Source organism: Erpetoichthys calabaricus, chromosome 5 (assembly GCF_900747795.2).
Source record: "Erpetoichthys calabaricus chromosome 5, fErpCal1.3, whole genome shotgun sequence".
Lineage (NCBI taxonomy): Eukaryota > Metazoa > Chordata > Cladistia > Polypteriformes > Polypteridae > Erpetoichthys > Erpetoichthys calabaricus.
In genome coordinates this window covers 203681572-203695624 of record NC_041398.2, presented here as the reverse complement: position 1 = coordinate 203695624, position 14053 = coordinate 203681572, and the positions used below count along the sequence as shown (strand labels likewise).

Here is a 14053-nt window from a genome sequence, read left to right as displayed (position 1 = left end):
CACTAAAAATAGCAGGAATAATTTGTTACCTTATTAATGCAAGTCAAATTTTATATAGTGTTGTATCTCTTCAAAAACAACCTTAAGACAGTCAAATGCATTTTCGTTTTAGTAATGTAAAAATATGGAGAGCTTCAAACAATGTTGAACTTGACAAAATTCTAAGTATATTAAAATGCGTTTTAACAGTTCTATAGCCACAAATTTTTCATGCCCTGACACAAACCACCACCTATAAAATTATGAAGCTTGCAGGGTCTTCAAAAGATTAAATTAACTAGTTCCTTAGTTTTATTTCAGGAGAGTCTGCTTTTGGAACCAAAGAAATTAGTATCAATCCTAACACACAAGTTGTCTGAATAAATCATGCTGTTATGAATGCAAATTCCAAATTGGTCTTAATATCCTCAAGATACCAAAAAGTTCCAACAATTACAGAAGAATACACATTAATGCTGATTCTGCACACAGACTCCATTGAAACAAAATTAGTTTACTAAATTTATTTTAAAAATCATAAAATGTTTCTTACAAAACAAAGATTACATTCTGCACATTGAACTGAATGGATGGTTGAAACCGTGAGACTACAAGTATAGTTTGTCCAAACTGTATACACAGAAAATGGGTTTGATGATCACTATAAAGTACAGCACACACAGTACACAAAACCATCAAAATTAAAGTGAAAAAATAAAATCCATAATCTTCTGCCATTCCGAAACTGCAAACATTTAAGAGTTCGCCAAGAATTAAAAAAATGGAACATTGCATAGGGGAGGGGGAGAAAGGGACCAAAAAAAAAAAAAAAAAAAAGTAGCAATCTACCCAAAAGCAGAGGAATGTTGACTCAGAACATAAGCAGGGACCATAAACAAAAAGAGCTGAGCTGTTTTCTTCAAATCACACCATTCTTTAGAAGAATCGACCAGAGTACTGCTTCACACTGAAAACAAAACAAACAGGTCTTGTTAAAAAATAATATAGCTGTCCACATTTCATTCATACAAAAGAAAAATGCTGTATTTTACCTGGCTAGCAAGATGACAGCATCCAACACAGCAGTTAGTAAGTTAGATAAAAGAAAAAACACCCCACCCCCAAAAGGAGTCCTTGCTGATACAGAACGTGCAGCTTTGTTAGTAAATGTGAAATGCTGCTCACACAGAGTAAATTTGCAATATATTATTTTCCCATCCAGATGAGGCTAGGCCTGTGCCATATGGCAGACTGTGATTTGTTGTCAATTCATCTATCTAAAAACAACAAAATCACTAGTCTTCCACACAGAAGCATGCCAATTTTCATCTTCTGCCCGGTGTTTTTCACATGACAGCTTTTGCAATCAATTTGTTTTTCTAAACTTTAAATGTAATTTTTCAACAATTAAGCAGCAATTTCACAGGAGAACTGTTTTCACCCCCTCAAGAGGTGAATTTATTAGTGAGAAAAGCAGTACAGAGCAAGCAAACAAGAATAATTTGCAAGAAGCTAAACATGATATACCTGTTCTGCAACAGATACTGTGCATTTTGGATCTGGTCTTGTGTTCCTGTGATGGTAATAATCCGATCTTCTGAACCTTCCAAAGGTTCGTCAATTTTGATTGATGCACCTGACTCGTGTCGAATTTGCTTAATTCTTTGACCTCCTTTCCCAATTATTGATCCAGCCAGCTAAAAGGGAAAAAAAGGTTTTTTTTTTTTTTTTTTTTTGGGGTCAACATCCTGTACAGCATGGATCTTAATTTGTCCACATCCCGAGATTATTTTAGGTATTGACTAATTTAACCACAAGAGTTGTTTTGTGTAAGGCGGCTCAGTTGAAAACCATTTAATATGCACATGGAAGCCCGCAATTTAATTTATTTATTATAAATATGCCACATCTGCAACAAGTCACTAACACCAGCCAAAATCAAGGTAGTGAGAACCTACTGAAGAAAGATCATGCAAGACCAAAGGGAGGTTTAAACAAAAATAAAAAATAAAAACTGACAGCATTAATCGCAAGCTGAAAATAAAAACCTTGTTTTTGCATCAAAAAGGTTACTCCTGGAATTTAATTGCAACCTCCAAAACATACTAATCTAGACACTAAGTTTCTTGTACTTCATATAATAATTCTTGTACTTTGTCTAGCAGGTAAAGGACTGTAAATCTTTTAACTATCAGAATACAAACTGGCTTCTCTTTACCATGTGCATAATTCTTTTAGAGGGGAGGGGAAAAAAAAAAAACAAAATGCGATTAGATGGGGGATAACTGCTCATTTCAAGATCAAATCTTTACATGACGATTAAAAATAAACACCACAATATAAAAAAAACTTAGGGTTATCAGCAAATCCCACAAACAATTGCCTTGCTAATTAGGGTCCACAAATTCTTATTTCTAAACATAATACATTCCTTAAAATAAATTATTCTTCTTAATACAATTTTTTTTTTTTTTTTTGCACAATGCTGGTGAAGCTGCTTCACAATATTTAAATGCACATCATTCATTATTACTTGACTTTCCCCACTTAAACCTTTTCAACTTTCTGCAAGAGATTTCCATATTTGTCTAACACACTATTAAACCACTGGCGCTCACAACGTCATGTCACCAAATCAGGTCAATGTAATTATTGGATTTAAAAATGCATCCATTATAAAATATCTCCAAAAATTGTTTTAGCAGCTTAGGCAAAGCCATAGTGATGCATTAGGCATACTTACATCTTTGGGAATTGTAACTTGAGTGGTGATGACTGGACCTCCTAAGTCACCATATGAACCACGGCCACCTGTAAATGGATCTGAAATTTAATGACACATCACACAAGTAAAAACAGACCATTCATGAAACATAAGGCCAAATATTACAGATATACAGAACACATAAAACTACTGCCTCAACATTTTTTTATTTAAAAATCTTCCATTCCTCTGTAGGAATCGATAGTGTAATATTTAACATCTTCCCCAAAACTACTTAAGATTTCCAGGATGACTACTTACCAGACTGAAATGGCTCCCAGGATGAATTATTATCTGGGAAAGAAAGGACATTTGCCATCACTTACAAAGCAAATCCCAATACTAATGACTAAAAATGTACAAGTTAGGAACTAGTGGCTTAAGAATAAAAATTATAATACAGCTACCAATCAGTAACACAGCATGCCAATGCAACATGTAGCAGTATGCCCTACCCTGTTTGAAGCAACAAAAGGAAAATTGTGCACATTAAAAATAAAAATTGGATCACTGCAAAAAAACTACTGTAAAGATTACATTTAAGTGTGCTCCTGCTAATCTGGCCATAATGAGTGAGATACAATTAGTATCATCTGCAGACATTTATAGGCTCCCTTCACATGCATATTTCTCCATATTGCTAAACCCCATTTCAATTACTGTCAAATATTTATGAAAAACAAAAAATTTTACACTCATGAATACTAAATTGCAAAGCGAAATAGGTTAAGACTGCCTATACTTTACAAAAATAAACAGAGGTGAACGGATTGCAAAAACATGTTGATATCAAACCCACAAAATACTCAGAATTAAGGCTTCAATTAATTTTAGGATTTAAAAATAAAAATTAAGACAATATAAATAACATTTCATAAATACACCTGAATACAGCAACAAAATGACGGCAAGTCAAAATTTCAACGCACTTTTAAACAAGACTTAAGCACAGTAAACTCTTACCATAAATAAATCATGCCTTTTAAACCTGTATTCTTTAAACCTACAAAGACTTATGTTTAAAAAAGCACTTTGCAATGGCAGCTTGCAAGAACAATGTTCACATACAGCAAAATGATCGATTGCCCATCTTAAACCACAACAGTATGTGAAAATTGTATCATTTCATGGACAATGGGTGGCATTCTATAAAATCAAATGTTTTACTTGAGCAAATCGTCACATGTGCAGCACATGATATACATCACCCCCATCAGCTGTAATACTCAACAATAAATAATTTTCTAAAAATGGTTGGCAAGTCTTTCCATGCAGTAAGCAAAATTCACTAATTTGAACTGTACTTCTACATAGAGCACAATTCCGATCATTATTTATAATCACAAGCACATTTACTACAAATTACAATGCTCTGCACTGATCTAATGCCCAATAATTGGTAAAAAAAAATACACAAGCTGAACTTACCATATCCAGATCCACCCTGGGGGGCCGGGGGTATATGTTTATATAAAAAAAAAAAAAAAAAAAAAAAAAAAAAAAAAAATTAGATACACTCTCTTTAAAATAGACATTGACCCCATTAAAAATTTCTTGCATGTTTAAAAGGTTAGATGCACGTTTAACTCAATCCTCAAACCCTTCATATTAAAAGGAGTCTTCAAAATCATTTACTAGTGGAAAAATCCCCCCCCCCCCCCCTTAGAGCACGTCACTTTTTTTTTTTTTAAAGCTTTGTTTACAATTTTCATTTCATTCTTTGCTATGTGCTCTGTATTCAGTGTGCAGATGGGTGGCTTTTACCTATGCATTCAAGTATTCCTTGGTAGCCAAGCAACCAGCAATTCAAAAGTGTGTTGCTTAGCAATGAAAAGCAGAGCAGGGTAGCTCCTTATGCATTAAATAAGGAAAAGATGTTGCCAACATGAATTGCAGATCTTCTGCAATTTATAAGCACAGAGCAAGCGGTGTCTTTTCACACAGCTTATATGTCAGCACCAAGTGATCAGTAGAACATGTAGGCATTTCTTACCATTCCATCATAGCGATCTCCAGGCCTGCCTCTTCTTTCACTGGTTAAATAAATGGAGAGAGGAGGAGGGGAAAAAAAGAAAAAAAAAAAGATAGCACAAAATGGACATTTTAAAATGTTTGAGTGGGAAAAAAAAAATAATGAAATTATACAGGAAAATGTAAGAATTACTACTCTGTTGATTTGCTACAGAAGCATAAAATTGGTTGTGTAAGTAAGTGAAAACTGGTGTGCAAAGGGGGGGAAAAATCCCAAGCCTACACCCCCCCCCCCCCCCCAAATCCTGCACTGGGAGTTTTAAAATATACATTTTCTTCCATGTGTTGATCAAAATAATCTTGTTTTGTACTTATTAAATTTAAACACTCAAAACAAGGGACCAAAAGGAGTGAACACTGAGGGCAGGAACAGATTAAATTCCATTTTCAGAGCAAATCAACTTCTTTTTCAATATTTCCTGCTCTCAGCATACATGTTTCCCCCGATATTTATCCCACATTGTGTACTGAGAGAAAGAAAGAAAGAAATAGGGGGGTGGGTGTGGAGAGAAGTGTTCTGCTCTACATCTGATGTGACCGACAAACATAACCCTGTTTTCATTTAAACTGCTAACATTACATGTGAAGATATCTGCTACATTTAGCAGCAGTACATTCCACAGAATCCTTAACAGGTGATATATACTGTATTTTCCCGGAAAGCCACAGGCACCCAGGTCCCGGTAAAAAAAACTTACTCAACTTCGTCGTCCGAATTGGCACCATAGGTCTCGTAGCAAAACCGGTCACCTCTGTAAATAATTTGAGAACGGGGAATATAGAGCCTTGTAACTTTAAAATGTTTTTGCAAGGTCTACTGCAGTGCTTGATTAAACACACAGACAAAAATGTTAATAAAAGACTAGCTGCACATTAAGCCTGCATTTAGCTTGATTTACAAGAAACAATATCTATGTCCAACTATGTGGGATAAATAAAGATAATTTTGCTTATCAAAAACATTAGAAATATTAAATGCATGCAAACAAAAAGGCATACTAGAACAAAAAAAATGTTATAGTATATTTTAAAACTCCTTACTGACATTTCTTATCAATACAGACACTGAATATACAAGTACCATATTCCCAGATAACGTATATTATGTAAACACTCAATTACACACACATTTAAATTTATACATGCCAAAAGAAAAAAAATTTAAAAAATAAATAAAATAAATAAAAAGTGTAATTTCTTACCCTCCTCTAGGAGGTGGTGGTGGAGGCAGGGGAAGGTTGCGAGCTCTGCTTCCTCCACGACCTCCTCGTCCAGGTGGTGGTGGAGGTGGTCCTCTGCGAGGGCTCATATCATCATAATCTCTTCGAGAAGGTGGCATTGGACGTCCTGCTCTGCCTGGTGGCATACGGTCAAAGCCCCCTCTACCACGCATGGGGAACCCCATAGGGCGCCTTCCACGATCATCATACATCATTGTGAATCCACCATAATCATAGGTTTCATCATAGAAATTTGGATCATATGGCTGGGCACGTCCTTTTATAGGAGACTGCAAACCAAACAACAGTGCGATTAAAAACACCCCTCACACCTATTCACCAGAAGTACAGATAACACTCTAGAAGACCCTACCTCCGATATAAGGTCCAGTATGATCTTGATGCACTCTACTACCCGTTCTGGCTTTCCACCAACAAGAACAACACGGTCAGTGGAATGAGGGCAGCATTCCTGGAAGAGCTTGATGGTGGTTTGTGTATTCTATAAAACAAATTAGATATAAGCTTATTTCCTAAGACTGGATGGTAGCTTAGCGCAAACTATGATTTGTGATCATTCTGGTGTTCTCAGTCACTAAATAAAAACATTAAAATTTATGTATACCTTTGTATAAACCCAACATGAGTGAACGAAATATGAAACTTAAATGACGTATAGATATCTATCAAAGTAACGTTTGAAGAAATGTGAAATGTAATCCATTATGATAGCTTTGTACTAGATTAGCTAATACACAGCATGACTAAACTAAGAACAACAGGTGAAGCATGCATCAATCTTCATGACGGTATACTGCTGAATAGTGAACTTCATTCAAAAACCTTACCTCTCGAAGTTCCTTTATTTTCGCTCCTCTCACCCCAATTATGCCACCTGCCAGGCTCTGATGAATAAGCAACCTCAGCTCACAGTCAAAATCAATGCCTTTGAAATGCTGGTACTAGAAAATAAAGAATTGATGTAAAAAAGTAGAGACACATTTGAAGTGCACAAAACTTATAAAAGGTATGTTTCTTTAAAATGAATATTTATGATTGTTTATTTTAACTCCAATCTATGTCCAACTATTAGCAAGCAAACACCACTATGTCATAAAGAACAGGTGCAAGTAATTGTTTCTTTATGAATCCACTACACACAACTGGGGCACAATTAGTTTTGACACTGCACCATCTGTCTTGGGTAAAACGGCTGTAAAATTAAAATACTCAGTTTTCTTTTGATGCATATTTCAAATGCTTAAAGCAAGGCTTCATGTAAGCCAGAGAAAGTTACCAAAATTAGTTTTCACAAAGCTAAGGGGCAAAGCCACTTCTATTAATGCAAAAATGTAGCCCTTTCAATAATACTTCAGTCACAATACAAGATACAATGTGGCAACACTACAGCCAGCAAAGATCATAAAAAGGAGCATATCAACCCTCCATCACCTACTTAACCTGATTAAGTCACACACACCATTATATATGGAAGAATCACCAATAAACTGTTTTAACACATCTGAAATGTAATAGTGGGAATACTCATGCAAACACAGAACCACTATGTACTTCCTTGCACATGAAGTCTAACTTTTAAATTATAGCCACAAGTCAGAATAAAAATCTTTAGCCATGCATTTTATTCCCAACCATTCCATTTCATGATAAATGAAAAAGTACATTGCTTTATCGCATTTGCAGTTATCAAGCAAAACAAAAGCTTCAGAATCTTGACCACTAATTTGAAAATTCTGAAAGTCCATCTGATATTAAAACAAGCGTGTCCCCTAGAAAAAGAAATCTATTCTTCAGGCTGATTATCATGGGCATTGTTGATTCAGGGCACACACCAAATTCTCAAATAATGAAAATATAAAAAGTACCCACCTCTTCTAGAGTAGGAATTATCTTTAACAAAATCGCTCCAATCGTGTCAATGTCTGCACTGATACTCAGAATACTGAAACATCAAGGTTTAGAACAATATTGGGGGAAAAAAAAAAAAATAAAAAAAATAAAAACAAAACAAAAAAAGCAAACAAAAAACCATGAGGAAAAATAGCAAAATCACTGAAAATACATATTTGATACTAATAATTACACAAATTTATAATTAAAATTTCATTAACAATATATAAAACAGAACATTTAAAGAAAAAAAATTTAAAAGTGCCACCCATTTGGCTTAAAAACCCTAGCTATATACAACATGCACATTAACTTTTTAGGCTACAATACACATTAAAATGGAACAATGAGCGCTCTTGAAGAATGGGCTGCTGGAAGGGCTCAGATTAAGTGGGCAAGAGAACTTGGCACAGCTGAGAGCAGACAATTGATTAAAAAAAAAAAAAAAATTCCCACCACCAATAATTTTGGAAAATTCTCGCCATTACATTTGAAACACTGGCACACCTTCTCATAGAAATAAGAGGTGGGGGTGTGGTGGGCACAGAGAAACAAATGTTAAAAAAAGTAATAAAATTAAAAAAAAAATAGCAGAGTATGGAACTAGTAAACACTGTAAAGGTGCTGGATAAAAGTCTAGAGCAAGGGAGTGACAGAAGTTGCAAAGAAACAGTGCTACAATGGGCTCCTAAAAGGAAACCAAAAACAAAACGCACAACAAAAACAAACACTAATGAGTAGTGAACAAAGTGGTCACAACCACAAGCATGTTATTTATTAAAGATTATAGAAAGACAATGGGGAAAGATGAATAGTGGAAGTGGTACGGGAAAAGAGGTAGAGCAAGGTGGGCCACAAGGACAGAGCGAGAAGCTATTAAGAATTCAAGATTAAAAAAACAAAAACAAAAAAAAAAAAAAAATGAAGCAAATTATGCAACACTTCAAGCTGTGCTCCTTCCATTCAAATGAATCAGTGGATTTCTCAGTGCAGGCAGCTCACGAAATAAAAGTTCAGTGACAAAGGAAGAATTAAAAACAAAACTTAATGGCAAGAGAGACAGAAAAGAAACAAAACTAAACAATACACCGTTTTTAAAAGGGGAAGACTTTAAAAAACAACTTTAAAAGGCAGGTTATATTACACATTTCTCTCTTTTTCTAATCAGGCAGTGAGGCATAAACTGTTGGGACATACCGCTCGGGGCCACTGCTGTCTGGGACTGATACACTGGCATTGTACTGCATTGGTCATTGGCGTTCGTGGATGATGGCATTGGGCATGGGCATTCAATCACAAGTTGTCAAGTAAGGTGCCCGATTGGAAATGAGCACATTTATGGGCATGACCAACCAGGGTTTCACATGGGCGTTCAGGGGTGGATGGGCCAACGTCATGATGGGCAACGCAGGGGCATGTCGATCCAGAACATGGGCAACGGAGAAAGGTGGCCAAAAAATAAAAAAAATAAAAAGGAGAGGGAAAAGGGGGAAAAGGAATACATTTTAATTGAATACAATCTATACTCATAAGTATTAAATTGTGAGCAATAGTTATGTAATGTTAACTTTTTTCTTTAAACCACTATTGCAGCTAATAACTACACAGGTTTTTTTTTTTTTTTTTTTTTTTTAAATCAAAACATTAAAACTGGACAGAAGGGTCAACAAAAACTTAAAATGTTATGCTTTTCAAGCCTATAGGTCTGCTCAAGAGTGTAGACAATTGTTTCAATGAGGCTCCATGCTTGGAAGACATGTAGATTAATTTTACATATTTCTTTTGAAAGAGAGAACTAGGCAAATGCTACTATTCTCATCAAGTATTTAAAACCAAATTCCAAAAAAAAAAAAAATAAAAAAATAAAAAAATAAGTGTCATTAACACATTATATATATAAAAAAAAAAAAAAAAAAAAAAAAAAAAAAAGTCTTTTCAGATGAGCCAACCTATAGAACTCTTACATGAGTAACTAACATGATATAGCTGCAAGTTTTTTTTTTTTTTTTTTTAAAAAGGTATACATATACAGAAACACTTAAGGTGTTGTTCTAATTCCTCATAATTCAAAACATGCTATTTTTAAGTATAAACTTGTTTTAAGATACGATTAAAAAAAAAACAAAAACAAAATATGCCAAGTACTGAATATGCAACCATCCACCCCTTATAGAAGTGGGAAGTGCTGATGGGATAATCCAAGTATTTCAAGAATTGTACTAATTAGTTTTAACAAAGCCTTGAAAAGTATTGGACAAAATATTCTTAAATATGGATTGTACACAAAAAGCTTCTCAAGTGTGTAGCGGGAGTAGTAATGATTCTGTATCAAGAGAGCTGATGACAGCTCCCGCTCTGAAAAGAAAATGGATCCCACTTCTAACAGTTTGGTAATTTACAGCTGCCACAGAATAAAATTTAATACTCACATCTGTGCGAAGTGCCTTAATATTTTTGCCACCTTTACCGATTACAGCTCCAGCATTCTACAAAGAAAATGCAGAAAAATTCTGGATTAAAAAAAGTTTATCATGGGACTTTTTCCTACAGCCAAACACAAATACAAATCACTAAACATTCAGCCAAATCTCTGCTTAATCACACATTGTAGACTTGAAAGCTACAGATGGAGAACAATCTAACACCGACAACAATGAAACTTCACAGACTTACTTTGCTCTGCAGCAGTACACGCAATTCCACCATTTCATCTGTATTTCGGGATCTCTTAAATGCTTGCCCTTCTTCCATATCTTCTGCGGGACGCTTGCCTAGACACACAAATGTCAATATGGGTTAAAAAGTAAAACACACACACACACACAACAAAACTTTCACTCCTGACATTATTCTCTGAATTAGGGCAATTAGAAATTTCTTCCGACAATAAGCATGGCATCTCAAATGTACAAGTTTTGTTTGGCAAATGTACTTTACAGTTCACAATATATCTGAACAAAGCAACAAAATTTTAGTTTTAGAATTTACAAAATACACCCATAAACATAAGTGTATTCTGTAGGTTAACCAAGGAAATTGAATCAATAATTTTAAGGTCACAAAAGCAAACAAATGATTTGCAGTAGGCAAAAATGAAAGCCATCCTATCTGATCCATTAAATAGCACAGATACCTGTTGAGTCGGGGTGGGGTCTTGCCAGGAAAACCAAAAAGTACTTAAAAGAAAAAACACCCACACACAGAACAAGAAAAAATAAAACAAGCAGCATACTTAAATATTATGGGGGGGGGGGGGGGGGGTAATTAGGAAGCTTTGTCTCTGGCAGTTGAGACAACCAGACAACCTTTGCTTCTGATGTTGCCATGACAACCAGAGACCCTTCTACAGAATCGTCTATTTCATTAGCTTTTTTTTTTTTTTTTTTTTTTTTTTTTTTTTTTTAAACAAAGGCAAACAATCTACTTACAGAAGCGACCACTCAATTAACCACACCCATGCCCTGTCAATTATATATCTTAGGATAAGGAGCTGGGGGTCTTTCTGATCGCTAAAATTGCTGCAGATTTAACTAAGGCCTTTCAGCCAAGGCATTCTATTACTTATACAGTCAACTGTATTCCTCTAATTGACACAAAAACAGCTGATTTGTAAAGAAACGTAAGGATGAAATCTTTTCATAAAACTTGCTGGGATTTTTTTGCCTGATGGATTACCTTGACAAGTTCAGATAACAAATCAATCCTTACCAGCGCACTTTTCGTGCAAAGGAATAAACAGTAAATGAACTGTTTTCAACAAGCAGGAATCATTACTTGCAGAAACAGTCCCGCCTTCATGGATTATTATTGGAACATTTTATGTTCAAAATTTAGGCCAAAGACACGCTAAATTTTAACTAATGCTTACCGTTTGTCTCGGTGTTGCTAAAGCTGGTCTCCTCTTCCTGTTGTTCAATTTCTGTCTCCATTGTCTTTCGTTTGCAAAAATGGGTAGAAAATTGACTGCTTTGTGCTCAAAACAGCTAAGACCTGCCATCACAAAATAGATCTGAAAATTACTAGCTGACCAATTAAGAATACACTGCTACCAAGAAATGCCAGAGTACTGAATTTGCTTCAGCCACTTGCCAGTATTTATTTCTATCCGAATGGGCGGGCAGTGGGCGGGTACTACTTATGTTTAATTTAGATCTGTTTAAAACCTACCGAAAAGGAAACTGAACTGCAAGATTCGTCTAACCTACTAAACTTCTCTAACCGAATGCAGCATTTTTTTTTTTTTTTTTTAAAAAGCCGGTTCAAAAAACTAATGTAGCTAAAGATCTTTAAAAACCAACGTAACTTTTACCTTTACCTGAATGGCATGACCGGTTATACTGATCTCTGTAAGCTGGCAAAAATACCAACCAACATATTCAAATATCCTAAATGGATTTATTAAACTAAACACATAACAATTAGATGTCACATACATGCCAATACGTCTCTCAGCAGGACATGCCCCTATTCGACATTATTAAGATCATTCCACGCCCACGAAAGTGTCGGTTACTCAGATTTATTTATTACACGAGGTAGCATCCATGTTGGGCCTCCGATTATAAAGGGACCTTATTTTCCAGGAAAAAAAACAACATATCAAACACCCAATGTGAGATCTTGAATAAACGATGACAATACAAATATATGGCCTGTTGGAATAGTCACACGTTTCAGGTAGCCAAACTAAAGGTAACCACTTTCATGTGCAAAAATCAAATTTCTACACACAGATCACTCGTTATAGTCTCGAGGAATGTAAATATATAGTAAATGCACCTCCCTCTGTTGGAGAAGCAAGCAAACAAAAAATACTAATTTTCTTAAACAACTGACAAAAATTAAGATTTACTAACAGATACAATGGGGGTTAAAGGTGTATAATATCTAACTCGATTTTTTTTATTCCGAGTGATGGCGTTGTAAGGAAAGGTTCTTTTAAACATACGTATTTTTGAGTAGGCGCGAATTGTTAAAGCAACAGGGCCAAAACAATTTTGCTCATCAATACCGAATTAGGAAAGCGATCGCATCTCTAGTTGAATTCCATGAATGTGTCTTGTAGATTAGGAAAAAAAATAAATTTGGGCTCCGCATCCTGGGAACAGCAACGATCCGCCAGCTAAAGAGTTAACAAGGACGTCGTCGAAAAGGAAATCTGAAAACGCTCCTCCCCGAACACGCCAACGACGTTGCACCACTAGCCAACTCCCCAATACTTCCCCTCCTCCCCGGCTGGAGTCGACTTTCTGGTTTCTAGGCCTTAACGCCAGAGAGGAAATGGCCGCCAAAGCACCCTTTAAATACCGATAATTATTTAATGCAACTAAATTTTACTTTTAACTTACAATTTAGACATGAAACACCTTAGTTATGATTTTCCTCAAATCTCAATAACGATGTTTCGACCGATGAGGCAATGTATACATATCAGAATCGTTGCGAACAATGACAACATTGCACTGTTCACGATTTCAAGAAATAATACTCAAATCCACGCTATATATGCTCGCGGGCGTTGTCAAACATAAAATATAGATCATTATGTAAATACCGTTTCCGCCTATGTTGTATCGTTCAAATTGAGTGGTACATTTAATTTACGGCCGAGGTAATGCATAAAACGGCCTAACGTGCAGGCCGCCCACAAAAAATGTTTTGGTTCATAATGTTAAACAAAACGTTGCTTAGCTGTAAGTGTACAGGCTGATCATTAATTCATCATACGGTACCAACAACCTCTGTCTATATAATACAAATTTTATCAATCTATCGAAAGTGTCTTCCGCGTACGATCCACTGCCTAACCTACATGCGATATCGTGACTCGGCGGCCTCCGAATGTTTTAACACAAGGCACAAATTTCTTCAAGCTTTACGTACAAATGCATAAAAATATTACACAAAACAAAAAGCAAATGGTTTCTACTGCGATTTACGTACGATTCTAAATAAACCGATAGAATATATTCGCTTACCAGCTTCAACAACCCGCAGTGTTCTCCAGTCCGTATAGAACCAACAGGTTCACAACCGAGCATTGATACTAGTTCTGTCCCGCCCGCTGCAGACCGCGGAAACATCCGATTGGTGAGATATAACTCAATCTTCTGCGAATCAAATATTTGGTTGGACTAAAACGACGTAA

The 14053-nt window shown here is 35.5% G+C and overlaps 1 protein-coding gene across 4 annotated transcripts; it reads right to left on the bottom strand.

Moving 5' to 3' along the window:
* Window positions 1-488: 488 nt before the first annotated feature.
* Window positions 489-13997, bottom strand: hnrnpk (heterogeneous nuclear ribonucleoprotein K). Of its 4 annotated transcripts, none has more exons than XM_028802417.2 (16): window positions 13884-13996; window positions 11774-11895; window positions 10579-10676; window positions 10335-10391; window positions 9103-9146; window positions 7885-7957; window positions 6843-6956; window positions 6368-6496; window positions 5977-6284; window positions 5473-5526; window positions 4737-4776; window positions 4172-4187; window positions 3005-3037; window positions 2723-2802; window positions 1507-1676; window positions 489-946 (listed from the first exon to the last, which is right to left on the bottom strand). In XM_028802417.2, exons 2-16 carry the CDS (start codon window positions 11832-11834, stop codon window positions 916-918), a joined length of 1308 nt encoding a protein of 435 aa, XP_028658250.1. In that variant the 5' UTR covers window positions 11835-11895; window positions 13884-13996; the 3' UTR covers window positions 489-915. The 4 variants fall into 4 exon arrangements, with proteins under 4 accessions (XP_028658250.1, XP_028658251.1, XP_028658252.1 ...); XM_028802418.2 differs by having other exon boundaries at window positions 2723-2790; window positions 13884-13995; XM_028802419.2 differs by lacking the exon at window positions 5473-5526 and having other exon boundaries at window positions 13884-13997.
* Between the last annotated feature and the right edge of the window lie 56 nt (window positions 13998-14053).